This window comes from Epinephelus lanceolatus, chromosome 12 (genome assembly GCF_041903045.1).
Source record: "Epinephelus lanceolatus isolate andai-2023 chromosome 12, ASM4190304v1, whole genome shotgun sequence".
NCBI classification, from domain to species: domain Eukaryota; kingdom Metazoa; phylum Chordata; class Actinopteri; order Perciformes; family Serranidae; genus Epinephelus; species Epinephelus lanceolatus.
In genome coordinates this window covers 2,016,720-2,044,118 of record NC_135745.1, presented here as the reverse complement: position 1 = coordinate 2,044,118, position 27,399 = coordinate 2,016,720, and the positions used below count along the sequence as shown (strand labels likewise).

The window sequence follows — 27,399 nt, the reverse complement described above, 5'->3', positions numbered from 1 at the left end:
TCAGTGTATCTGCAGTAGACAGTGCTCAGCACTCTCCCAGTTTGTAGAACTGTAAAGTGCAACACACACTGCCGCTGGTGCGGCGCTGTGGCCATCAAGTGCTGCCTGCAACACACATTGGCAGCGGCGCGCAGCTGCACCGTCGACACTAAAGTGTATTTCCCACTCCAGCCCGCTAGGTGGCTGTACCTACACTAGTTGCCAACAGTTGCCAACTGCTAGTAACGGAAGAAGAAGAGGCAAAACTTTGATGCAACAACAACTTGGATTTCACTGGTGAGTTTCTTATCAAAATCGTCTTATTAAAAATTTGAAAAACTTAATAATGTTAAGCATCCAGATACCCCTTTTGAAAGCTACAAATGAAACTACAGCGGCCGAGACGTACATAAAAGGCTTTTCCTGCAGCGCCGGCCGCGCTGGAAATAGAGCAGTGGGCTGAAGCAGAGCGGCACGGCGCGTCGGCTGGCGCAGGTGTGGGTTTGTTCATAGAATATAATGGAGGCGGGTGTTTTGACGCGCGGCGTATGGTGGCAGTGTGTGTTGCACTTAATTGTACGCTATCTTTGGAATATTTTCAGCTCTTCACCTGCTCATAAGATACGCTTTAGGCATAGGAATAAAGGAGTTCTATGGTTAGTTTCAAAAGAAACGGCTGTTTTCCCATCAGGTGAAGCAAACTGAAAATATTCCAAATATAGTGTACAGGTAAACTGGTGTATTCTTTTGAGGTGGGATTTCTTTTAGGTGACTAAAATATATTTTGTTGCTGTTTTGGTGTCCCCATCCCCAGCAATGTATTGCTTTGCTTTTGTCCCTGCACTCCCCTCTGCTTCTGCAAACTGGGAGAGTGCCGAGTGCCGTCTGCTGCAGGTAATACACTGAGTAAGGGTCCACAAAATAGTAAGTAATATGGTTCCAAAGTATCTTTTAAATTATTTTACTTTGGTCACAGCAGTACACAGGCACTCCAGAGAGAGGGAGTGCAACAGGCACAGTACCAGCTAAATGTAAAAGAGCCACAGGTCAAAATTCATTCTTATATTCAGCAGCAGTGTTGTGGAACAGGTTACCAGCTGCTATCAAATCCATCAACTCTTACAACTCCTTCAAATCCTCCATAAAGAACTGGATCAGGAGAAGTAGAGAATGGGTTTAATTAGTCCTCAGTTATTTTACAATATTTTATTTTTATTTTATAATATTAAAGGGGGCATTTAACTTATTTTATATGGGTCAATTGTATTTAAAATAGTTCTAAACTTAATTTTTAAACTGTTGTATCCTTTGGGGGTTTTAATTGCACTGTATTTTGTTTCTTAATGTATTTTAACGGTAGTTCTTAAGGCTTGCTTGCATTTTTTATTGTGTCGAACATGTACTGTATTGTATTGTATTGTATTGTATTGTATCGTATGTATGTCCTCGTGTTCTCCTGCCCCTATGTGGAAGGCACACATGCTTTTTCCACAGTGTCGACAGGTGCAATGTTGAAATTCACCCTTTCCTTTACTCACTTTTGCGCATCCAAACATTTCACCCATCAGTACGCTCAACACTCAATCACCCTAAGGACCACAATGGAAATAAGCTTCCAGCTTTATTGTGTTTTGTATCCTTTTGATAATGGTGGGCCTGTGTATGTATGGATACGTGTTCATTATCAATAAAGAAGTCAATCAATCAATCAATACCTCATACAACCCCACTTCAAAAAACCCGAACTATCCCTTTAAGCTTACCATTTGATTGTGAAAGAACACAGCAACCACTTTAAAAGCAGATGAAATAAAATGCCCCACATAAGTAAAGGCACAACGAGCAATGTAGTTAAAATAACAAAACCATTCAATCTAGCAAGGAGCTGTCAATTAATTAATACATACAAATGCATAATATAGAATGCCAATGGATATTTAAAGGAAGTTAAGAATGTAGCTATAAAGTGTGTAGTTATTCACATCATTAGTTCTTCATGTGATATACTTTTGATAACATTTTTTTACAAGATGTATTTGGTTACATTAAAAATTAAAACATATAACATTTTTTAGAGTGTGCATACTTTTGCAGCTAGAAGTCTGAAAGAATATGTTGAAAAACTGAATGCAGGCCCAATCTGAATTTGTGCATTGAGCCTATCTGTTCTGGTGTGACTAGTCTAGTAGGAAAGTATGGTTCCCATGCACCCCATGGATATATTTATCTACCATACATTTTTGGAATCCTCTACTTAACAAATTTTGATGTTCCCCGCTCCAAATATTGTCCCATGATACTGTTGGACGGCCATTTTTGCAGCAATTTCGCATTTCTGAAGAAAATCGAGAATTGACATATTTTTTGAATTACACATCGTACAGAGACAAATGAACCCATTTTTCTATATAATTTTGGCAAATTACTATATAGGGCTGTACAGTGTGACATATATGTCGCACGTGCGATGGAAAAAAATGTTTGCGCAATGAATTTATTTGCCTAGTAGCATGTGTGCGACAGACTGCTTGCGAGCCGCTTGTGTGTGTGGTCTGTTTTTTTCTCGTTTTTTTCACTAGACGACAAGAGCGTTCACTGCCATGCATTGTGTGGCAGTCAGGTGAGTTGGTTCATTAGCGTAATAAACAAAGGGAAAGCTCTTGTCATCGAGTCTCTGTCTCTGTGGGGGAGGCGGGGCTATGGGCTACACATACAGACACAGTGCGATCTTCGTGAGGGGGAGACAAGGTGGAGAAAAAAACAGAGAGTCGAGTGTAAGAGAAAGACATGGAACTTGTTCCTAAACCAAATGCCACGGCCCCTATGTGGGAGTATTTTGGATTTAAAACAAATGACAGAGGGGAGCCCAGTAATTTGGACGAGCCGGTATGCCGGGTTTGTTCTAAAACCATCTCAACAAAAAGAGTGAATACGACCAACTTAACTGCACACCTGAGAGTGACAGACTGATAGTTGATGGGTTTTTTTGTGTTTATAAGGTCTTTATTTATTTATTTTGCTATTTTTACGTGTTATTTCGGATATTTAAATTTTCTTTTTTTGCATTCGTAAATATTCTTGTTAAATAAATGTTTATTTCTCTTTAAAAGGGTGGTCTTGTGTCATTATGCCTTTATTATCATTAGGCCTAAATAAGTTTAAAAAATGGTCTAAAAACAGCAAAATTACAGCAATAATAAAAATGGTCTTAAAAACACAATATCACTTATCGCAATATCTTCTGAAGTAATTAATTGCCCAGCAAAATTTGTTATCGTGACAGGTGCTACAAACTTTCTGGCCTGTGCTACAAAATTATCATCCTCTGTAACACCAGTGCTATGGGCTAAAAAAGTTAACGTACAGCCCTGCTATACATACAGTACAGGCCAAAAGTTTGGACACACCTTCTCATTCAATGCGTTTTCTTTATTTTCATGACTATTTACATTGTAGATTCTCAGTGAAGGCATCAAAACTATGAATGGACACGTGGAGTTATGTACTTAACAAAAAAAGTTGAAATAACTGAAAACATGTTTTATATTCTAGTTTCTTCAAAATAGCCACCCTTTGCTCTGATTACTGCTTTGCACACTCTTGGCATTCTCTCGATGAGCTTCAAGAGGTAGTCACCGGAAATGGTTTTCCAACAGTCTTGAAGGAGTTCCCAGAGGTGTTTAGCACTTGTTGGCCCCTTTGCCTTCACTCTGCGGTCCAGCTCACCCCAAACCATCTCGATTGGGTTCAGGTCCGGTGACTGTGGAGGCCAGGTCATCTGCCGCAGCACTCCATCACTCTCCTTCTTGGTCAAATAGCCCTTACACAGCCTGGAGGTGTGTTTGGGGTCATTGTCCTGTTGAAAAATAAATGATCGTCCAACTAAACGCAAACCGGATGGGATGGCATGTCGCTGCAGGATGCTGTGGTAGCCATGCTGGTTCAGTGTGCCTTCAATTTTGAATAAATCCCCAACAGTGTCACCAGCAAAACACCCCCACACCATCACACCTCCTCCTCCATGCTTCACAGTGGGAACCAGGCATGTGGAATCCATCCGTTCACCTTTTCTGCGTCTCACAAAGACACGGCGGTTGGAACCAAAGATCTCAAATTTGGACTCATCAGACCAAAGCACAGATTTCCACTGGTCTAATGTCCATTCCTTGTGTTTCTTGGCCCAAACAAATCTCTTCTGCTTGTTGCCTCTCCTTAGCAGTGGTTTCCTAGCAGCTATTTGACCATGAAGGCCTGATTGGCGCAGTCTCCTCTTAACAGTTGTTCTAGAGATGGGTCTGCTGCTAGAACTCTGTGTGGCATTCATCTGGTCTCTGATCTGAGCTGCTGTTAACTTGTGATTTCTGAGGCTGGTGACTCAGATGAACTTATCCTCAGAAGCAGAGGTGACTCTTGGTCTTCCTTTCCTGGGTCGGTCCTCATGTGTGCCAGTTTCGTTGTAGCGCTTGATGGTTTTTGCGATTCCACTTGGGGACACATTTAAAGTTTTTGCAATTTTCCAGACTGACTGACCTTCATTTCTTAAAGTAATGATGGCCACTGGTTTTTCTTTAGTTAGCTGATTGGTTCTTGCCATAATATGAATTTTAACAGTTGTCCAATAGGGCTGTCGGCTGTGTATTAACCTGACTTCTGCACAACACAACTGATGGTCCCAACCCCATTGATAAAGCAAGAAATTCCACTAATTAACCCTGATAAGGCACACCTGTGAAGTGGAAACCATTTCAGGTGACTACCTCTTGAAGCTCATGGAGAGAATGCCAAGAGTGTGCAAAGCAGTAATCAGAGCAAAGGGTGGCTATTTTGAAGAAACTAGAATATAAAACATGTTTTCAGTTATTTCACCTTTTTTTGTTAAGTACATAACTCCACATGTGTTCATTCATAGTTTTGATGCCTTCAGTGAGAATCTACAATGTAAATAGTCATGAAAATAAAGAAAACGCATTGAATGAGAAGGTGTGTCCAAACTTTTGGCCTGTACTGTATATGAATAATATATTGGCTATACATATACATATATGTATTACCTTTATATTATATATACAGTACAGGCCAAAAGTTTGGACACACCTTCTCATTCAATGCGTTTTCTTTATTTTCATGACTATTTACATTGTAGATTCTCACTGAAGGCATCAAAACTATGAATGAACACATGTGGAGTTATGTACTTAACAAAAAAAGGTGAAATAACTGAAAACATGTTTTATATTCTAGTTTCTTCAAAATAGCCACCCTTTGCTCTGATTACTGCTTTGCACACTCTTGGCATTCTCTCCATGAGCTTCAAGAGGTAGTCACCTGAAATGGTGTCCACTTCACAGGTGTGCCTTATCAGGGTTAATTAGTGGAATTTCTTGCTTTATCAATGGGGTTGGGACCATCAGTTGTGTTGTGCAGAAGTCAGGTTAATACACAGCCGACAGCCCTATTGGACAACTGTTAAAATTCATATTATGGCAAGAACCAATCAGCTAACTAAAGAAAAACGAGTGGCCATCATTACTTTAAGAAATGAAGGTCAGTCAGTCCGGAAAATTGCAAAAACTTTAAATGTGTCCCCAAGTGGAGTGGCAAAAACCATCAAGCGCTACAACGAAACTGGCACACATGAGGACCGACCCAGGAAAGGAAGACCAAGAGTCACCTCTGCTTCTGTGGATAAGTTCATCCGAGTCACCAGCCTCAGAAATCGCAAGTTAACAGCAGCTCAGATCAGAGACCAGATGAATGCCACACAGAGTTCTAGCAGCAGACCCATCTCTAGAACAACTGTTAAGAGGAGACTGCGCCAATCAGGCCTTCATGGTCAAATAGCTGCTAGGAAACCACTGCTAAGGAGAGGCAACAAGCAGAAGAGATTTGTTTGGGCCAAGAAACACAAGGAATGGACATTAGACCAGTGGAAATCTGTGCTTTGGTCTGATGAGTCCAAATCTGAGATCTTTGGTTCCAACCGCCGTGTCTTTGTGAGATGCAGAAAAGGTGAACGGATGGATTCCACATGCCTGGTTCCCACTGTGAAGCATGGAGGAGGAGGTGTGATGGTGTGGGGGTGTTTTGCTGGTGACACTGTTGGGGATTTATTCAAAATTGAAGGCACACTGAACCAGCATGGCTACCACAGCATCCTGCAGCGACATGCCATCCCATCCGGTTTGCGTTTAGTTGGACGATCATTTATTTTTCAACAGGACAATGACCCCAAACACACCTCCAGGCTGTGTAAGGGCTATTTGACCAAGAAGGAGAGTGATGGAGTGCTGCGGCAGATGACCTGGCCTCCACAGTCACCGGACCTGAACCCAATCGAGATGGTTTGGGGTGAGCTGGACTGCAGAGTGAAGGCAAAGGGGCCAACAAGTGCTAAACACCTCTGGGAACTCCTTCAAGACTGTTGAAAAACCATTTCAGGTGACTACCTCTTGAAGCTCATGGAGAGAATGCCAAGAGTGTGCAAAGCAGTAATCAGAGCAAAGGGTGGCTATTTTGAAGAAACTAGAATATAAAACATGTTTTCAGTTATTTCACCTTTTTTTGTTAAGTACATAACTCCACATGTGTTCATTCATAGTTTTGATGCCTTCAGTGAGAATCTACAATGTAAATAGTCATGAAAATAAAGAAAACGCATTGAATGAGAAGGTGTGTCCAAACTTTTGGCCTGTACTGTATATATATATATATATATATATATATATATATACTATATATGTATAGTAATATAATATACAGATTTTTTTTATATTTTCCAGATTTTGATGTATATAACTTGTTAGAATCTTGATAATAACACTTTATACCAATTATACCAATCACTTTCTCATGCCAAAATTATATGGAAAAATTGGTTCATTTGTCTTTGCGATGTGTAATTCAAAAGATATGTAAATTCTCAATTTTCGTCTGAAATGCGAAATTGCCGCAAAAATGGCCACCAAACGGTATCATGGGACAATATTTGGAGCGGGGAACATCAAAATTTGTTAAGTAGACACCCTAAGGATTCCAAAAATGTATGGTAGATAAATATATCCATGGGGTGCATGGGAACCATACTTTCCTACTAGACTAGACCATGTTCTAAACAAACTTTCAGTCAATATTAATTTTCTGTTTGGAAAAAAATATACAACACACACACACACACCTGGCAAGCAAAGACAGCAGCTGCAGTGGCCTACATTTTCTTTTTCAAGAGTCTGGATCACATCTTCTTCAAGTTTGCACTCTATCAAAAATTCTCACAGCCGAGTATCCATAGTTGACCTCTAAACCACAGGAAAACAAAATTAATTAACAAGTAGCCTTAAAAAGTAGTAGATTTTCCAGATTCTCAATCTATGATTCCAAATCACCTATTGCCCCATGTTCCTGCTATTATTATTATGTTGCAACACTGTTGCTGCAAATACAGTGTAAAGATAGACTCATCAATTTTCTAATCAGTGTTCTATTAACTGTAATATACCAGCAGCGTCAGCAAACGAGGACCAACCATAAAAACATCAAAAGTGGAAACATAATGGTTTTAAGGAATTATAGCACATTTCATCTGCAGGTAAATGTCAGACTGATCAATAATATAGTGAACTTTTATTCTTCTGTGATTTTATTGAAGGAAAAAATGTCCAGAGAACAATACAGACACATTCAGTAGTTCAGTCAGAGCAACAACAACCTGCAAATAAATACAAATTAAAGCTGCAAGCAGCATTGGGTGGAACCTCGGAGTCACGCCGTTTCGGCCTCCAGCTCACGTAGACAGTTCAAGACAAATGTTTTAGATGATTTTACACCCCTCTCCACTCTAGCTCACAGCTGACAATTTCTCCAAACTTTCAGAGGCTCAAGCTCACTTACTGTTGGATTTAGGTCAGGGGTGTCAGTGTTTTGTAGGTTTTGATGAGACAAATACGCCAGTTTTTGTTTGATGTTTCTACGACATTCCTACGGGCCGCAGTGGCCATTTTAGTGTGTCTAGGTGGCACTAGAGAGCCCCTGGCAGACTAGGCCTAAGTCAGTCTAACTAGGGGCTGGCACAAGGCAAGCCTGAGCCGGCCCTAACTATAAGCTTTATTAAAGAGGAAAGTCTTAAGTCTAATCTTAAATGTGGAGATGGTGTCTGCCTCCTGGACCGCAACAGGAAGATGATTCCACAGGAGAGGAGCCTGACAGCTGAAGGCTCTGGCTCCTGATCTACTTTTGGAGACTTTGGGACCACGAGAAACCCTGCATTCTCAGAGCGCAGTGTTCTGGTAGGATAATATGGCACTGTGAGCTCTCTAAGATATGACGGAGCCTGACCATTTAGCTTTATAAGTTAACAGTAGGATTTTAAATTCAATTCTGGATTTCACAGGGAGCCAGTGCAGAGTGAGTTTATTCACCACCACACAGATAGAAGTACAATTTACAAATAAGGAAGCTTGTCTTCAGGGTCAGCACATGATTTGTAGGTCTTGATGAGACGAACAAGCCAGTTTTGGCTTAATCTTTCTACAACATTGCTATGGGCTTCACTGGCCATTTTTGTGTGTCTAGTTGGCGCTAGAGAGCCCATTTTTGCACTTTTGGGTCAATTTTTTCATTTTATCAAATTTTTCGCCAGTCCTGACATACGTGCCAATTTTGATTATATGAGTAAGACCAACATATTGCCATGCAGATGTGTTCAGGGGCAGACCATGATCACACACATCAAATTGTGGCCAATAAGAGCAATGCATGATGGAGTTATAAGGACTTGACATTCCATGATGAAGGATCAAAAGTCGCCATGGGCAGCCTGTTACATGAAAGCACATGTGTGTCACTGTGGAGGTTCATCAACTTGATAAATCACTGATTCTTGAGAGTCGGGACAAAACACGTTTTAAAAAACTTTTTTTAAAAATGCACACTATATTAATTAGAGTTATATGTTTCCGCAGAGAAAGGTCTTAGCTATTTAACCATGTAAAGGAACAGGTTCTAAATAAAAACACATTTTTAACAAATAAACATGTTTCCCTTCAGAACTGGATTTGTGTCAACTCCGTCAGACACACTAAAAAGTATACAATTTTAATTCTTCCATTCCAACAAGAATCTAAAGTTCTGAAGTATGTTGTAATAGTGTTTAGTTACTCTGATATGTAATAAAATACAATATATAAACTTAAGTTGTGATTTCACACTATTCTGAAAACCCAGATTTCTAAATATTTGCATTTTCAAACTTTGTTTTTAATTTCAATATTGTAAAAACAAATTCCTTAAATAAATAAGACATAAGAGGATGTAGATCAGATGGTCCTTTATTACAAAAAACAACATAAACTGAAGGAAGAATTTTTTTCCCAAAAAAATTAACAAAAAAAATACATGTGACGGTGTTGATGAAGATCTGACGGTGTTGACGAAAAACTGACAGTGTTGACAAAAAATGTGTGTGCATTGCTGATTATTAAACAAATGTGCTTTTTAAACACTACTACTAAAACTACTCCTTGTTATTAGAGTATTGAACTTACTGTAAAGCAAATTATAATAAATATAATAAACTCGTGATAAAACCGTCAAATTTGGTACACGTATAGCCAAAGACATATAGAAAAGAATTAGATGTGGAGCCATCATGGATTTTCAATATGGTGGCCATGGCAGCCATTTTCCAAAATGGATGCCAGCGACAACTGTTTTTAGATCAAATTTCATATTAACTATGAATATTGGGGCTGGTCTAAGACATCTGAGGGCTACTGCACCCTTCTGGGCATGCCTACCAGATGCAGGCCAGGCCAGCTATGAACTTGTCTCCTGCCAATGTAAGAAGGGTTGTGTTAGGAAGTGCAAGTGCAAAAAAGCTGCCTTAGAGTGCACTGCTCTCTGTTACTGTGAAGGGGAGTGCTGAATAGACTTTCCCGCACTGGACCTACTTAGACAGTTATTCTTATCACATATTTTGAGTCTTGAATTGCAGCTTCTGAACAATTCTGAAGTTCATAATTTGAATTCAGATTCATAAAAAATATATGAATTGACACAAAGATCATCCAAATCAGACGAGTCTATGCAGCTGTATTGCAACTACCATTTTGTGGGAGTTTGCTGCCATCTTGAAAAATGTCTTATCCAAATGATAGTTCCCAAGTGCTATGTATGGTAGATAAATTCAACTTATATCCTCAATATCACATAATATCCATCGTTAATATGAAAATTGATCTTAAAGCAGTTGTCAATGCGTATTAAAAATCCATGATGACTCCATATCTAATTTTTTTCTACATGTCTTTGGCTATAACTGTACCAAATGTGATGCTTCTATCACATAATATCTATCGTTAATATGAAGTTTGATCTAAAAACAGTTGTCAATGGTGGCCATGTTGAAAATTGGCCGCCATATTGAAAATTCAGGGTGGCTCCACATCTATTTTTTTTCTCCATGTATTTGGCTATAAGTGTACCAAATTTGTCGCTTTTATCACAAAATGCACAATTGTTATGGTAATCTGCACCACTAATTGCACATACACACCGTTTCCAACTATCAAAAAAACAATAAGGGAAACCAGGGGCCCTCCTCCCCTACAACACCTTTCCCCCTTTGTCAGTAGTCATCTTCTTTTTAAAGTGGCGTGTGTGTGTCTGTGTGTGCGTGTGCGTGCGTGTGTGTGTGTGCGTATGTGCGGTTAGGTGTGAGTGGGTGGGTGTGTTGGGTGTGTGATTGCCCTGCACTGCCTACTTCATACTGGGTGTGATCTTAAATTGTCTTTCCTTCTCTTGCATAGCATGTTTGCTCTCTTGGTCACTGTTTAATTTTTCTCTTCTCTTTCGTTGGCAGGGTTCAATGCTAAGGTTTTTTTCACTTGCCCGGTCGGGCAAGTTGGTCAGAGATCTACTTGCCCGAAGTCAGTTTTTACTTGCCCTATAAAAATTGTTTAATTTAAGCGGCTATCAAATAACAAAGACTGCAGTTATTTTTATGTTATGTAATCTTTATTCACACTGTATTTATTAATTAAAACAACATATGTCATGTATTGTAGCATAATTCCTACACAAAAATGACAGTGTCAGGGCTTAAAATGAAAAATTTGTCAACCGCCATGCCCACCTCTATTTATTTTTCACCCCTCTCTCCAGTTCTGCTGTATTAACACCGGGTTTAATATATTTTGCTTCCATCTCTCTGCCCTGCTCTACTCTACTTCAACGCTACTTAGCTCTCTCTCTACTCTACCAGTAGACTACCACATCCACCTGTTGCACAAAACCCACAGCAGTGTTTCCCCTAGGATGGAGTTGTAGCAGCGGAGGTGAAGCACACGCATGAAAAATAATTTTCACATGCGTGAAACTTTTTTGTATGCTTGCAAAGCACAGCCTGCTGGGATGTTTCTATGTATCTACTGGCACCAGAAGGGCTCTTTAGGACTAAGTACATACAGTACATGTGTGCACAGTAATGAGCAGGTGAAATGTCTGTCTAGCTTACATATGAGGTGTCTCAAAATTTAGGAACATACAATTGTATTGAATATAATAAAAGTAAAAAGTTACTTGACATGCTGCTGTTTTGTGCTATGACCTATTTAAGTGTTGGAAGTTGTTATTTACGTGACAACGCCTGAACGCAACACAAGCTCAGCATGAGTGCCGTGCTGAGCTGCTGTGCGAGCAGCGTGTTTGTCTGTGCGTAATAGCAGTCTGTTGGTTATTTACACACTGTCCATTTCAATAACTTTGTCAGCTGACAAACTGCACCGGGCTCGGGGTCAGGTTTGGTCAGGAAAATTCGGCCCGAGCCGCGCTCTAGCGTGCTCACCTGTGTGTGTGGCGGAACTCCGCCATGTGCGATACAGAGAGCAGAGGAGAATTGTTAACGCGTGACCATGTAGAGACAGAAATGACACGATGGCATAACACCATTGTTATATATATATATATATATGTATATTGTTATGTTATTATATGAAGCGTCCGTCGCGCAAAATAACATCAGTGGGGGCTGTGGGCAGGACATTGTTACACAGCGTGTGCCTGTGACTTCAGGCAGAGAGACCGCTGCATCAGAGCCGAAGGAGCACGTTTTAAAATACATTTATTTTATCAATTAGTTATTAACTTTTACTATTTTTAGCAACTTGCCCGATCGGGCAAGTGAGTTGTTAGTTTACATGCCCGACCGTGAGTTTTACTTGCCCCGGGCAATCGGGCAATCCTTATTGTTGAGCCCTGGTTGGTACTCTCTATTTCTTCTCTTTTGCTCCTCAACTGACAATTTCTGTCTAGCCATGCTTTCCTACAATACAAATTGAAATAATGAAAAATGTACTTGAATAAGACGACAGCATCAGATTTTTATTTACTTGACATGATTGACTGATTGATGGATGGATGGATGTAAAATCCTCAAGGTGCAGTATGTAGTTTTCATAACCAGATGTTGTGAAAATCTACACACTGGCTTCTCATCTCTCTCTCTATCTCGGTCTCTACATATATAAATATATATACATTAAAGTGCTGGGAAAGTAACACGTTACACAATAATAAGCAGACCACTGCCTGCCCATTCTCTACAAGTCAGATGTGTATGGTTAAATAATGTAATGCATGCTATGTATGTACATTTATGTGTAAATAAAACCCTGAAATAACATTTTAACCCTTTACTATATTCACAAATAACATTATATTAGCACATTAAGAGCTTATTGGTGGATTTGTCAACTCCGTCAGCTTACAGGTCAACTCCGTCAGACATAGAACCTGACGGAGTTGACATCTGACGGAGTTGACGTAAGGGCATGTATTTTCCCACCAAAACATGTATTGCACAATGCAGCTAGCTAGTTTTTCCTCAGTTGCTAGCTGTCCCAATAACCTTACTAAAATGCTTAAATTCAATCCACTGCGGTTTAAAAAAAGTATCTTAACAGAAAGATGGTATTGACATGGTCCAGCTGTGACGATAGGAATATTGACATTGTTTGTCTAAAATATCAAAAAATGTAAAACATACTCAAGCATGTGTGGTAGTGTTACATTCACCACAGGTAGGGAGATGAAAAGGGGTCCTCAGGGATATAGCTGACCATGCTATTTCCTGATTTAATGAGTCTTATGAAAAAATCTGACGGAGTTGACAGAAACTGAGGACACAACTTTGCTAGGCAGATTTTTATGGAAAATATTGTTTGACGTTCACTTCATGCATTGTTTTTTATATTTAAACCCTTTCTTTTTTATTTGATATATATGTTTTGATAATTGTAGAGCTTTTTTAAAGTTTTTTGGGATGGTCAATATTGTGACCTCTTGCTGAGGACAAGTGCAGTAACATGGACCTTCTAACCACAGACCACACATTTAAACAGATTTTCCCCAAAAAGATAAAAAAAAGTATTCTAAAAATCACATAGGTATATACAATTCCTTTAGATTTAACTTTGTAAGGATGTCAATCATGATGAATTTCTTCATTTTTGATATAAATTAGACTTTTCTATGTAGGACATATTTTGTCCCGACTCTCAAGAATCAGTGAAATACGTGGCCACAAAATGTATTTGAGCATGTGGTTGGTTTTTATCAATTGAAAAATATGGCATTTCCTGTTTCCACAAGGGGGACACTATGAGTTACAGTGAGTATGAGCATTTTGTCTCCCCCATGGGCGGCGCCCCTATCAGATGCAAGAGCTTGCCATTCTTGACCTGTGTATCAATTTTTATGAAGATATGAGGTCGGTGAAGCCATCAAAAAGCCAAATGTATTTAGTGGCGAGGGATCGATAGTCGCTACGCCACCACATGGACACCATTAGACGTAGCTTCGCGGCGTTCATAAGGTAGCTTCACCAACTTGTTCTGCATGCATTAGAAGTGGAATGAAGTTGATGCGGTCAAGTTTGTGGCATTAGTACATGTTAAAGTAAAAACTGGTCACTTCCTGTTACCACCGGGGGCACTATGAGTAAGATGGGATATTAACATATCGGGCCATTTGGGGTGAAGCCATCATCATGTCCAGCAAGTTTGAAGCTGCTGAGATCAAGTATGTGGGCGTAAGGTCTGTTCAAAATTCAATGGCGAGAAAATGAAAAGTCGCCAAAGTTTGTCACGCCCTAGCAGCCACGCCCCTTGACATAGAGAAAAGTTTTTAATAACTTTTGATCAGCATGTTTTCAGGATGATCTGTACCAACTTTGAAGTCAATCGGACGAAATCCCTAGGAGGAGTTTGTTCAAACATGTCAAAAATTCAAATCAAAATGGCCGACTTCCTGTTGGGTTTACGGCATGGGTCCACGAGGATTTTTTTGTGCGTCTTGGCATGTTCTATGAGCCCGCCAATTTTCATGCATGTAAGTGAAACTCACAGGCGGGGTTCGAGGCACAAATTTTTCTAGGGGGCGCTATGTCGCCATTTGGCCCCATCCACATACAACACTGCCAAAATATCAAATTTTTCGCCAGACAAGACGCATGTGCCAATTTTGGTGAGTTTTTGAAATTGGGATAGGGGCCAAATTGGAGATTACATGTTCGTAATAATAATGATAATAATTAAAGCTGCAAGCAGCTGTGATCGGGCCCTCGCTCCCCCATGCAGCCGCGGGGGCCTGAGGCACGTGGGGGCTGTGGCGCAGAGCAAGAAGGGAGAAAAACACTGGCAGTAGCGAAAAACGCAATGTTTCGTTCATCCACCAGGTGGCGCTACGAGCGTAACCAGATGTGGGCAGGTGCGTTCAGGGGTGGACCGTCATCACAAATGTGAAGTTTCGAGCAAATCGGACATCAATGTATAATAGGGCATTTCCTGTTTCCACAAGGGGGCGGCATGAGCAAGATTTCCTATGAGCATATGGAGGCGTTGAGGACGGGGCTCTTATCATGTACAGAAATTTTGAAGCAGTTTGGATGAAGTATGTGGGAGAGAGAGCTGCTTCAATATGCATGGGGATGGATCAAATGTGGTGGTGCCATGGAGGCCACGCCCCTTGACATAGAGAAAAGCTTTTAATAACTTTTAATTAGCATGGTCTCTGGATGATCTGTAAAATATTTGAAGTCGATTGGATGAAATCCCTAGGACTAGTTCGTTAAAATACAACATGTGGAAATCACGCCAAAATGATAAGTCAAAATCAAAATGGCCAACTTCCTGTTTGGCGTGGACCATTGGTGCCACAGACTTTTATGTGCGTCTGGACAACATACACATGTGTACCAATTTTCATGTTCAAACTCCAAAAACAACCCTATGGGGAGGGGTTTTTGAAAATTTCAAGTGGGCGCTATAGAGGCATTTTGTTCCCCCCCCCCCCCCCCCCCCATGGGCGACGCCCCTATCAGATGTAAGAGCTCGCCATTCTTCACCTATGTATCAATTTTTATGAGGAGATGAGGTCATTGAAGCCATCAAAAAGCCAAACGTATTTGGTGGTGAGGGATCGATAGTCACCACGCCACCACATGGACACCATTAGACGTAGCTTCACAGCATTCATAAGGTAGTTTCTCCAACTTGTTCTGCATGCATTAGAAGTGGAATGAAGTTGATGCAGTCAAGTTTGTGGCATCAGTACATGTTAAAGTAAAAACTGGTCATTTCCTGTTACCACCGGGGGGCGCTATGAGTAAGATAGGATATTAACATATTGGGACATTCGGGGCGGAGCCATCATCACGTCCAGCAAGTTTGAAGCTGTCCGCGTGAGAACCGTTCGAAATTCGATGGCATGAAACAGAAAAATCACCAAAATTTGTCACGCCCTAGCGGCCACGCTCCTTCACATAGAGAAAAGTTTTTAATAACTTTTGATCAGCATGTTCTCAGGATGATCTGCACTAAATTTGAAGTCGATCGGACGAAATCCCTAGGAGGAGGAGTTCAAACATGTCAAAAATTCAAATCAAAATGGCCAACTTCCTGTTGGGTTTACGGCATGGCTCCAAGAGGATTTTTTGTGCGTCTTGGCATGTTCTATGAGCCCACCAATTTTCATGCCTGTAGGTGAAACTCACAGGCGGGGTTCGAGGCACGAAATTTTCTAGGGGGCGCTATGTCGCCATTTGGCCCTGTCCACATACAACACTGCCGAAATATCAAATTTTTTGCCAGACCAAACGCATGTGCCAAGTTTGGTGAGTTTTTGATTTTGGGAAAAGGGCCAAATTGGAGTTTACATGTTCATAATAATAATAATAATAATAATAATATTTAAAGCTGCAAGCAGCGATGAACAGGCCCTCGCACCTTCACGCAACTCAGGGGGGCTGGCAGGACGTCTTCTGATGTGTCAATTCATTTCTGTCAAAGTTAAACATCGCATGCAGGAGTGACTTGGCATATCCCTGATACAGTGGAATGACATATTTCACATTTTGTATCACTTCCTCTTTCCATTAGAGGGAGTTGGAGAGCGCAGTAATTATACATCATGTTCAAACATACACCACAGCATTTAACTTTCAGATAAATCAAAAGATAAGGGTTAGGGATGGGCAACACAAGCAAAAACACTATTCGAAAATCGTGGCAAGTATTCGACAATTTTTCGAATAATTGCCCCCCAGAGCCACGCACACAGAGATCCATTCATCTTTAAAGGCCCGAACATACTCGGGCGGTACGGACTCCGCGAAGGTCCGCGCGGACTTAAAGCGGATGTCCGCAAGCCCTGTGTGCGCACACCGGTGACTGCTCGGCATGTATTTTTCACATCGCAGGGATTTTTCATGGACATTTTTACAGGAAACTACAACGCGGAAGCACGCTCGACTATGAAAGCCCGAATGACTGCGGACATTCCTCACGGAGTAGTAGTCTCTGCATGTTTCTCCTGTTTGTAGAAGAGCATCAAACTAGGTGGTAGCCCATCTCACTCCGCTGTAGCAATCCTAGACTGCCCTCATGTGGTTAAGAGCTGAATTGCATGTTAAACATAGGGGGAGAAATAAGAAATTCGAAAATCGTGACCCATCCCTAATGAGTGTTTGAGACCTACTTCCTGTAACCACTAGGTAGCACTATGAGTATCAGGAAATATGGTCATATAAATGTTTTCAGGGTAGGACTAATATGGATCATCTGAAGTTTGATGGAGATCAGAACATTTACGGCAAAAATATAGCAATTTCCTGTTTCATGGCGAGACATCAAAATGTCTATACACACCACAGCACTGAAATTTCAGGTTAATCCAAAGATAAGTGTCAGGAAAGAAGTACTTCCTTTCACCACTAGGTGGCGCTATGACTATCATGGAATATTGTCATATAAATGTGGTCAGGGTGGGACAAATATGAATCATGTCAAGTTTGGGGGACAACGGACCATTTACTCCAAATTTATTGCAATTTCCTGTTTCATGGCGAGACATCACAAGTGGACCCTCTACAGCGCACATAATTATCAGGAAATATGGTAATGAAAATATGTTCAGGGCGGGAATAATATGAATCGTGAAGTTTGGTGGAGATTGGACCATTTATGCCAGAGCTACAGCAATTTCGTTGTTCATGGCAAGACCTCAAGATTCAACGCTCAGCAGCGGGCGCGCCATTCAACATAGGGCAAATCCTGTGATAACTTTTGGTCACAATGTAGTCACGCTTACATACACCAAGTTTGGAGCCAATCTGATTAAATCTGTAGGACAAGTTTGTTAATTTACGAGCCCTGGAAATGGGCAAAAATGCACAAAAGTGGCACAAGTAAATTCAAAATAGCGGACTTCCTGTTGGGTTTGGAGCATGGCTCCAAGAGACTTTTTTGTACGTAATAGAGTGTTACAGGTGCCTACCAAGTTTCATGCATGCAGGTCAAAGCAGCTTTGGGGGCTGCTTAATTGAAATATTCTAGGGGGCGCTGTTGAGCCATCTTGGTGCATCAAAGCACAAAAATCACATCAGACAACAGGACTTGCGACCTGTGATGTGTATGCTACGTTTGGTGAGTTTTCAAGCATCCCTTGTCCCTTCAAAACAACATCGTGTTTGATGGCAAACAAGGCGGCGCCACGGTGACAGCGTTTGATGAAAACTAAAAAGCTTAACTTTTAAGCATCATCAAGGTCGAAGGACTTAGACCAGCAAGTTTGAGGTGGGTCTGATTAACCTGCTAGAAGCAGGACATCAAAGAATGCATAAAGTAGCTTTCTGTTGTCAGAAGGTGGCGCTATGGCGGTGATTCAAAATTCCTCTGTAGATGTGTTCAGGGCTGGACTGTCATCATATGTGTGAAGTTTTGGCAAGATATTCCCATGTGGAGTCAAGTTACAGCAACGTTTATCATCATGGCGAAACATCAAAGTTCACCGCCACGCCGTGGCCACGCCCTTCGACGAAAACTCACAGTTTCCACAATAAAGCATCATCAGCGTCTCATGACTTTCTTCACCAAGTTTAAAGTGGATCTGGTCAAGTCTGTAGGAGATGTACATTAAAGTCTAAAACATGACATTTCCCATTGCCAGTAGGGGGCGCTATGTTTATCTCTAATTATTGACATGTAGATGTGTTCAGGGCAGGACTGTCATCAATCCTGTGAAGTTTGGCCAAAACTGGACCATGTATGCTGGAGTTATAAACTACTTCCTGTTTAGTGGCGAGACCCCTAACTTTGACGCCATCCCACGGTCACACGCATTGACGAAAACTCAAGCTTTTGATAACTTTTCATTTTCAAGGTCTTGGGATGGGACAGTCCAAGGTTTGAAGTCAATTGGATGAAATCTCTAGGACTAGTTCATTCATTTATGACCCCTGGAAATGGCCAAAAATGCACCAAAATTGCACAGTAAATTCAAAATGGCTGACTTCCTGTTGGGTTTAGAGCATGCTTCCAAGAGGCTTTTTTGTACGTCTCTGGGCGTTACATAAGCCTGCCGAGTTTCATACATGTAGGTTAAACTAGCTTCAGGGGCTGTTTCCTCAAACTTTTGTAGGGGGCGCTACTGAGCCATTTTTTGGAACCCGCACACGAGACCCTTAAAATATCAAATTTTTCACCAGTTCTGAGATGTGTGCAAAGTTTCATGAGTTTTCGGGTATGTTAAGCCTCCCAAAAAGGCATTTGGAGGAATAATAATAATAATAATCAAAGCTGCAAGCAGCATTTGGCGGGACCGTTTCGGCCCCCAGCTTATGTCGTCACTGTGAATTATTTAGAAATATCAAACATGTTGCCACAAACATCAGAAAATCCTTACAGAGCTGAACGTTTTGATGTTTGAATGCTTTCTGTAGCTGTAGGTATGGATAAGTGATGTCACGATATGCAAACTAGATGAGTGAATTTATTCCCATCAGATTCCTCGTCCTTTATTTTGAGGAAGAGACAACAAAAACAACACAAAACAAAATAAATTTACTGTGTAAATATGTTCAAAATGTTGTTTTACTGAGATGTATGAAATCCAATATGGCCGCCGCCTAGTGACGTCACAATATGCAAATTAGATAAGTTAATTTACTCCCATGACAAACTTTGGGTCATGATGAATATTTTTCTCATTTACAGTATGCCTTTATCTCTCACCACTTTCAAGCCACAGCCTTTTGAAATGTTGAAATCAAAATGGAATATTTTCCTCAATAAACTCTGGCACCTAAAGGGTTAAAATGGAGATTGTGCCCATGTCATGTCTGCATGTAAGATTTAGACACACACACACCATGTTTCTGTGAGTTTGTGTGTGACAGCGGTTGCCATGGTGATGAAGTAGGTGCACCTGGGAGAAGAGCAGAGAGAGACAGACAGAACACAGAGAGAGACCTGTTTTAGTGGAGATTTAACTCCTTGAAGAAGTTCTTCCCATTCCCAAACCGCTGGTCCAATCATCAAAATAATGTGATCATGAGAGAGATAAAGTTATACAGAAGATCTGTTTAGCAGCAGTTGAACTGGTATGTGTGCGTCTTTAAAGCCGACACAATAAACGGTGTAGGAGGAGATGTGGGTTTTTTTTAAGAGCACGTTTGAGGGGAAATCTTACTTTGAAAGGGCAAATAGCTCACTTCCTGTTGGATTTAGGTCATTGGTGTTAGCGTGTTATTTGTAGGTCGAACACTCCAGTTTTGGTTTGATCTTGATACGACATTCCTACGGGCTGCAGTGGCCAGTTTAGTGCACCTATGTGGCGCTAGAGAGCCCATTTTGGCACTGTAGGGGTTAATAATGTGTGTGTTCTGTTTCAAATGAAGTTTCTGCTGCTGTAATCTGTCCTTTAAAGATTGTGAGACACACAGACCAGAGAACCCTGTGGCTGTGTCTGTGTGTGCAGCCGTTGTCATGGCGATTAATGACTTGCCCGCACCTGTGGCAGACACAGACATGTCAGGAAAGCAGATCACCAAAGACTGTTTATAAAGGGATTTAAGTCCTTGAACAAATGCTTCGCATACCCAAACCGTTGGTCCAAGCAAGAACATAAAGTGATTTTGAGAGACAGCCACGTCTCGTGAACGCACGTGTCGCGTTTTATATTTCTCGAGTCAAAAATGTGGTCAGGGGAGCGAGTTTAAAATGTGTTGCACCCCAGCTGTTTCCAGAAATTTCTCCTCAGAGTTTACATGGGAGTGAATGAGAAAAAAATCAGCGCTCCCTTCGCTTTGGAGCTCCTCAGCAAAAATGTGTACGTGTGAGAGATTCCATGTCGACATATCTGTGAGCTGGACAAATTTTCCTACGTTTTGTGGTATAAATTGTGTGTGTACAGTGAAAATTGTGGCCATGGCAGCGAGTTAAAGACAAAAGTTTTAGACGATTTTTAGAGCCCTCTCCACTCTAGCTCATAGCATTCCGTGCAATACACACCCGTTGTAAACTGAGAATTTCTCCACTTTTGCTCATGGTACTTTGAGAGGCACAGATGAAAAACGGTAAAAGATATGAAAAAGATGAAAACATGAGTGAATAGATGAGACCTGTGGCAACATTTGAGAGTTGGAATGGAGTCTGTAGCACAAAGTATGGAGACGCTGTAAATGCTAGAAAAAGCCCTAAGATTGGTGTCTTTCTCCCCCCTGCTGCCATTCATTTCCTATGGGACAGCTTTCGATGGTCGCCAGGACGTTTTTCTGACATCTCACCTTATGCCTTTGGCGAGGACTGCTCCTTGAGCAGTCCTCTGCCTCTCGGCTCGGTCCCTAATTAAAGCTGCAAGCAGCGTTTGGCGGGACCTCGCACTCGCGCCCGTTTCGGCCCCCAGCTTATGTCGTCACTGTGAATTATTTAGAAATATCAAACATGTTGCCACAAACATCAGAAAATCCTTACAGAGCTGAACGTTTTGATGTTTGAATGCTTTCTGTAGCTGTAGGTATGGATAAGTGATGTCACGATATGCAAATTAGATGAGTGAATTTATTCCCATCAGATTCCTCGTCCTTTATTTTGAGGAAGAGACAACAAAAACAACACAAAACAAAATAAATTTACTATGTAAATATGTTCAAAATGTTGTTTTACTGAGATGTATGAAATCCAATATGGCTGCTGCCTAGTGACGTCACAACATGCAAATTAGATAAGTTAATTTACTCCCATGATGTCAAGTTTGGTGGACAACGGACCATGTACTCCAAATTTATAGCAATTTCCTGTTTCATGGCGCGACATCAAAATTAAACCCTTTGCAGCACACGTAGACACTAATGATATGTCAATTTTGTGAACATCAGATATACACCACAGCATTGAAATTTCAGGTTAATCCAAAGATAAGTGTCTGATAAGAAGTACTTCCTTTCGACACTAGGTGGCGCTATGATTATCAGGCAATATGGTAATGAAAATGTGTTCAGGGCGGGACTAATATGAATCATGTGAAGTTTGGTGGAGACTGGACCATTTATGCCAAAGCTACATTTCGTTTTTCATGGCGAGACCTCAAGATTCAACGCTCGGCAGCGGGCGTGCCATTCAACATTGGGCAAATCCTGTGATAACTTTTGGTCACAACATAATCACGCTTACATACACCAAGTTTGGAGCCAATCTGATTAAATCTGTAGGGCAAGTTTGTTAATTTACAAGCCCTGGAAATGGGCAAAATCGCACAAAAGTGGCACAAGTAAATTCAAAATGGCGGACTTCCTGTTGGGTTTGGAGCATGGCTCCAGGAGGCTTTTCTGTACGTAATAGAGTGTTACAGGTGCCCACCAAGTTTCATACATGCAGGTCTTAATTGAAATATTCTAGGGGCGCTGTTGAGCCATCTTGGTGCATCAAAGCACAAAAATCACATCAGACAACAGGACTTGCGACCTGTGATGTGTATGCCACGTTTGGTGAGTTTTCAAGCATCCCTTGTCCCTTCAAAACAACATTGTGTTTGATGGCGAACAAGGTGGTGCCACGGTGACAGCATTTGATGAAAACTCAGAAGCTTCATTTTTAAGCATCATCAAGGTCTAAGGACTTAGACCAGCAAGTTTGAGGTGGGTCTGATTAACCTGATAGAAGCGGGACATCAAAGAATGTATAAAGTAGCTTTCTGTTGCCAGAAGGTGGCGCTATGGCGGTGATTCAAAATTCCTCTGTAGATGTGTTCAGGGCTGGACTGTCATCATATGTGTGAAGTTTTTGCAAGATATTCCCACATGGAGTCAAGTTACAGCAACGTTTATCATCACGGCGAAACATCAAAGTTCGCCGCCACGCCATGGCCACGCCCTTCGATGAAAACTCACAGTTTCCACAATAAAGCATCATCAACGTCTTATGACTTTTTTCACCAAGTTTGAGATGGATCTGGTCAATTTTGTAGGAGATGTACATTAAAGTCTAAAACATGACATTTCCTGTTGCCAGTAGGGGCGCTATGTTTATCTCTAATTATTGACATGTAGATGTGTTCAGGACAGTACTGGCATCAATCCTGTGAAGTTTGGGCAAGATTGGACCATGTATGCTGGAGTTATAAACTACTTCCTGTTTAGTGGCAAGACCCCTAACTTTGACGCCATTCCATGGTCACAGGCATTGACGAAAACTCAAGCTTTTGATAACTTTTCATCTTCAAGGTCTTGGGGTGAGACAGACCAAGGTTTGAAGTCGATCGGATGAAATCTCTAGGACTAGTTCGTTCATTTATGACCCCTGGAAATGGCCAAAAATGCATCAAAACTGCACAGTAAATTCAAAATGGCCGACTTCCTGTTGGGTTTAGAGCATGCCTCCAAGAGGCTTTTTTGCACGTCTCTGAGCGTTACATAAGCCTACCAAGTTTCATACACGTAGGTTAAACTGGCTTCAGGGGCTGTTTCCTCAAAGTTTTGTAGGGGGAGCTACTGAGCCATTTTTTTGGAACCCACACACGAGACCCTTAAAATATCAAATTTTTCACCAGTTCTGAGATGAGTTTTCGGGTATGGTAAGCCTCCCAAAAAGGCAATTCATTTGGAGGAATAATAATAATAATAATAATAATAATAATAAATCCTTGCATTTCAATAGGGTCCTTGCAAAGCTAGGTGCTCGGGCCCTAATAATAAAAAATCCTTGCGTTTCAATAGGGTCCTCGCACCGCTAGGTGCTCGGGCCCTAATAATAATAAATAATTAAAGCTGCAAGCAGCTGTCATTGGGCCCTTGCTCCCCCATGCAACCGCGGGGGACTGAGGCAAGCGGGGGCTGTGGCGTGAAGCGAGAAGGGAGAAAAAACCTGGCAGGAGCGAAAAAATGCAATGTTTTGTTCATCCACTAGGTGGTGCTACGAGCGTAACCAGATGTGAGCAGGTGCGTTCAGGAATGGACCCTCATCCCACATGTGAAATTTCAAGTAAATCGGACAATGCATGAAGGATCTGTACCAAGTTGATGTTCCGTGGCGAAGGATGAAAAGTCGCCACCATTGCCACGGCAGCCTGCAACATGACAGGACACATGTGTCACTGTGGAGATTCATCAACTTGATCGTCATGTGGCCACAAAATGTAGTTGATCAGGTCAGGAGCTTGAGGTTGGTGTTTGTCAGTGTAAAAGATGGCATTTCCTGTTTCCACAAGGAGGCGCCATGAGCAAGATTGTCTGCAAGCACATGGAGGCATTGAGGGCGGGGCTTTTATCATGTACAGAAATTTTGAAGCAGTTTGGATGAATTATGTGGGAGAGAGAGCTGCTTGAATATGCATGGCGATGGATTAAAAATGGCAGCGCCATAGCAGCCATGCTCTTTGACCTACAGACATGCAGAGCACAGCTTTTGATCAGCATGGTCTCTGGATGATCTGTAAAAATTTGAAGTCGATTGGATGAAATCCCTAGGACTAGTTCATTAAAATACAACATGTGAAAATCATGCCAAAATGACAAGTCAAAATCAAAATGGCCGACTTCCTGTTTGGAGTAGACCATTGGTGCCAGAGACTTTTTTGTGCGTCTGGACAACATACACATGTGTACCAATTTTCATGTTTCAAAAAAAAACTTATGGGGAGTTGTTTTGAAAATTTCAAGGGGGCGCTATTGAGTCATTTTGTCCCCCCCCCATGGGCGACGCCCCTATCAGATGCAAGAGCTCACCATTCTTGACCTGTGTATCAATTTTCATGAGGATATGAGGCCACTGAAGCCATCAAAAAGCCAAACATATTTGATGGCGAGGGATTGATAGTCGCCACGCCGCCACATGGACGCCATTAGATGTAGCTTCACAGCGTTCATAAGGTAGCTTCACCAACTTGTTCTGCATGCATTAGAAGTGGAATGAAGTTGATTGGGTCAAGTTTGTGGCATCAGTACATGTTAAAGTAAAAACTGGTCACTTCCTGTTTCCACCAGGGGGCGCTATGAGTAAAGTGGGATATTAACATATTGGGGAATTCAGTGCCGAGCCATCATCATTTCCAGCAAGTTTGAAGCTGCTACGATCAAGTATGTGGGCGTGAGAGCCGTTCGAAATTCGATGGCGAGAAACTGAAACGTCGATGGACAAAATCCCTATGAGGAGTTCGTTCAAATTTAAGTTGTGGAAATCGCCATGACAAAAAAACTCAAAACAAAATGGCCGATGTCCTGTTTGGATTTTACCATGACGTCAAGAGACTTTTTTGTCCGTCTCAGTATGATCCATGTGCATACCAATTTTTGTTTGCCTCCAACAAACTAACCCTAATGGGGAGGGGTTTTTGAAAATTTTTAGGGGGCGCTATTTTGGCATTTCGCGTCGACCATGTGCAACCGCCCAAAAATATCGAATTTCGGATGTGGCCAGACAAATGTGGAAAGTTAGAAGCATTTTGAAATTTTGGAAAGGGGCGAAATTGGGACATGAAATGTCGGAATAATAATAATAATAAACAGCACAATTTCAATAGGGTCCTCCGACGACTTCGTCGTCGCTTGGGCCCTAATAATAAACAGCGCGATTTCAATAGGGTCCTCCGTGGACAACTTCGTTGTCGCTCGGGCCCTAATAATAATAAACATCACGATTTCAATAGGGTCCTCCGCGGACAACTTCATCGTCGTTTGGGCCCTAACAATAAACAACACGATTTCAATAGGGTCCTCGGATGACTTTATCGTCGCTCGGGCCCTAATAAACAGCGCGATTTCAATAGGGTCCTCCGCAGACGACTTTGTCGTCGCTCGGGCCCCAGTCTCGCTCACCAGACCTTTCTCAAGAAAAGAAAGGTCTGGCTGGACTGGCTCTCACTTTAAGATTGGAGAACAAAATGCCCCGGCTGCTTGTCTTTCGCTTGCAAAAATATTGCCGGGGGGAAACAGGTTTTGGTGTAACACGCCCACAAAAAATATCACCTACAGGACGCAAATCATGGCAGAAAAATGGCTACATCCCGGCAAGATCAAACACCGCAAAAGTTAGTAAAGGACATGTTGAAAACGGTTGAAAACCGCTACACAACCGGAGGTGGTAGGGCGGGACTTCAGCGGGTCGCTCGTTCCGCCCAGTGAGAAGTTGATCTATGCAGCGAACTTCCGCCCACTCAGACTACTCGGGCCCTAATAATAATAAACAGCAGGATTTCAATAGGGTCCTCGCACAACTTCGTCGTTGCTCGGGCCCTAATGACAAACAGCGGGATTTCAATAGGGCCCTAATTATAAATATATATATATATAGTGTATATATGGCCAGGACTGACGAGGGATGATAGAAGTGTGAAGAAAAAAAATAAAGAATAAGAGGCTGGGACAAAGTCATTTTGCATGTATATAGATATTTTTCCACTTACCCATCACTTTTTCTCTGTGTTTTGCAGTCATGGCAGCGTTATACATGGGCCAGAGGCACCACAAAGAGAAAGACACCCTGATGACATCAAAAGAGGATATCCGTGATAATGTCATCCACTATGATGATGAGGGTGGCGGCGAGGCTGACACTCATGCATTTAACATGGGCACTCTGTGCAACACACACTCACACCGCACCAGCACTCAGAGCACCACCTCCAAGAAGGAGAGAAATGGCTATGGAGATGGCGTTCTGCTGCATCTCAGCAGCCGCTGCGACGATGTCAGGTCACCCGACATCCATCGTCTAACAGCCAGTGTTATCACTGCCGTCGGCAACAAGGCTCCGCTCTCCTCCTGTGGTAGAGTGATTGGAGGCGATGCTGAAATGATAAGGGAATTCATTGTACAGCGGCTGGAGGATAATCAGCAAGGTTATGCCGCCCCACCCTATGATTCACTGGCGACCTATGCCTATGAGGGTGATGGCTCGGTGGCTGGCTCGCTTAGCTCCATAGAGGAGTCATGGGTAATTGACGATGCAGGGGATTTGAGCTCCCTTGGTGACTGGGGACAGCCATTCAAAACACTGGCTAGCATCCTGGACAGACACCCACCTGCTATGACTGAGGAGAGCTGAGAGGAAGCTGGACAGCAGAGAGACTTCAGGAGGCCATGTGGGAATTAGCTTACTTTTCTAGATTTTTTTTTCTTCACTGTGACAGGCACTGGATAGAATGATGTAAGTACTTTATCCTTTAGAAAGCTGTCCATGTGAAGTTAAGTTGTAGTCAGGTTAGCTGCAGAAAAGAGAATCTAGCTACAGGTGTGTGAAAAGGTAAACTTGATAGCTCCTCAAAGTGCCTGAGGTACTATATGTTTACATATATTTTAATTCATGTAACTTAATAAAAATATCTCCATCTGATATGATTTCAACATTTGATCCTTAAGTCTCATTGGCACATTGCCTAACAGAGAATCAAATGCTCAGACATTCATCTCCCCATCAAGCTGTGGCTCAGGAGTTCGCCTCAGCCACCAGTGTAGTATTGTAAGTAGTGAGAGTAGAGCAAAAAGTGCTTTGAGTGGTTGAAAGACTACATAGGTGCTATACAAGTGCAGGTCTATTTACCATCAGGATGAACTGGAACAACTTCTTCTTCTTCTCTCAACTTTCCATCTAGTACCAT

At 41.7% G+C, this 27,399-nt stretch overlaps 1 protein-coding gene across 3 annotated transcripts in view; it reads left to right on the top strand.

Moving 5' to 3' along the window:
• LOC117271765 (cadherin-12-like) overlaps positions 1-27,134 on the top strand; it is a 307,819-nt gene extending 280,685 nt beyond the window's left edge. For all 3 annotated transcript variants that reach the window (XM_078172868.1, XM_033650139.2, XM_078172867.1), the window contains one exon: positions 26,233-27,134. In XM_078172868.1, coding sequence (XP_078028994.1) covers positions 26,233-26,846 — 614 coding nt within the window. In that variant the 3' untranslated portion in view covers positions 26,847-27,134. The remainder of the gene's footprint in view (positions 1-26,232) is intronic.
• Positions 27,135-27,399: the final 265 nt, after the last annotated feature.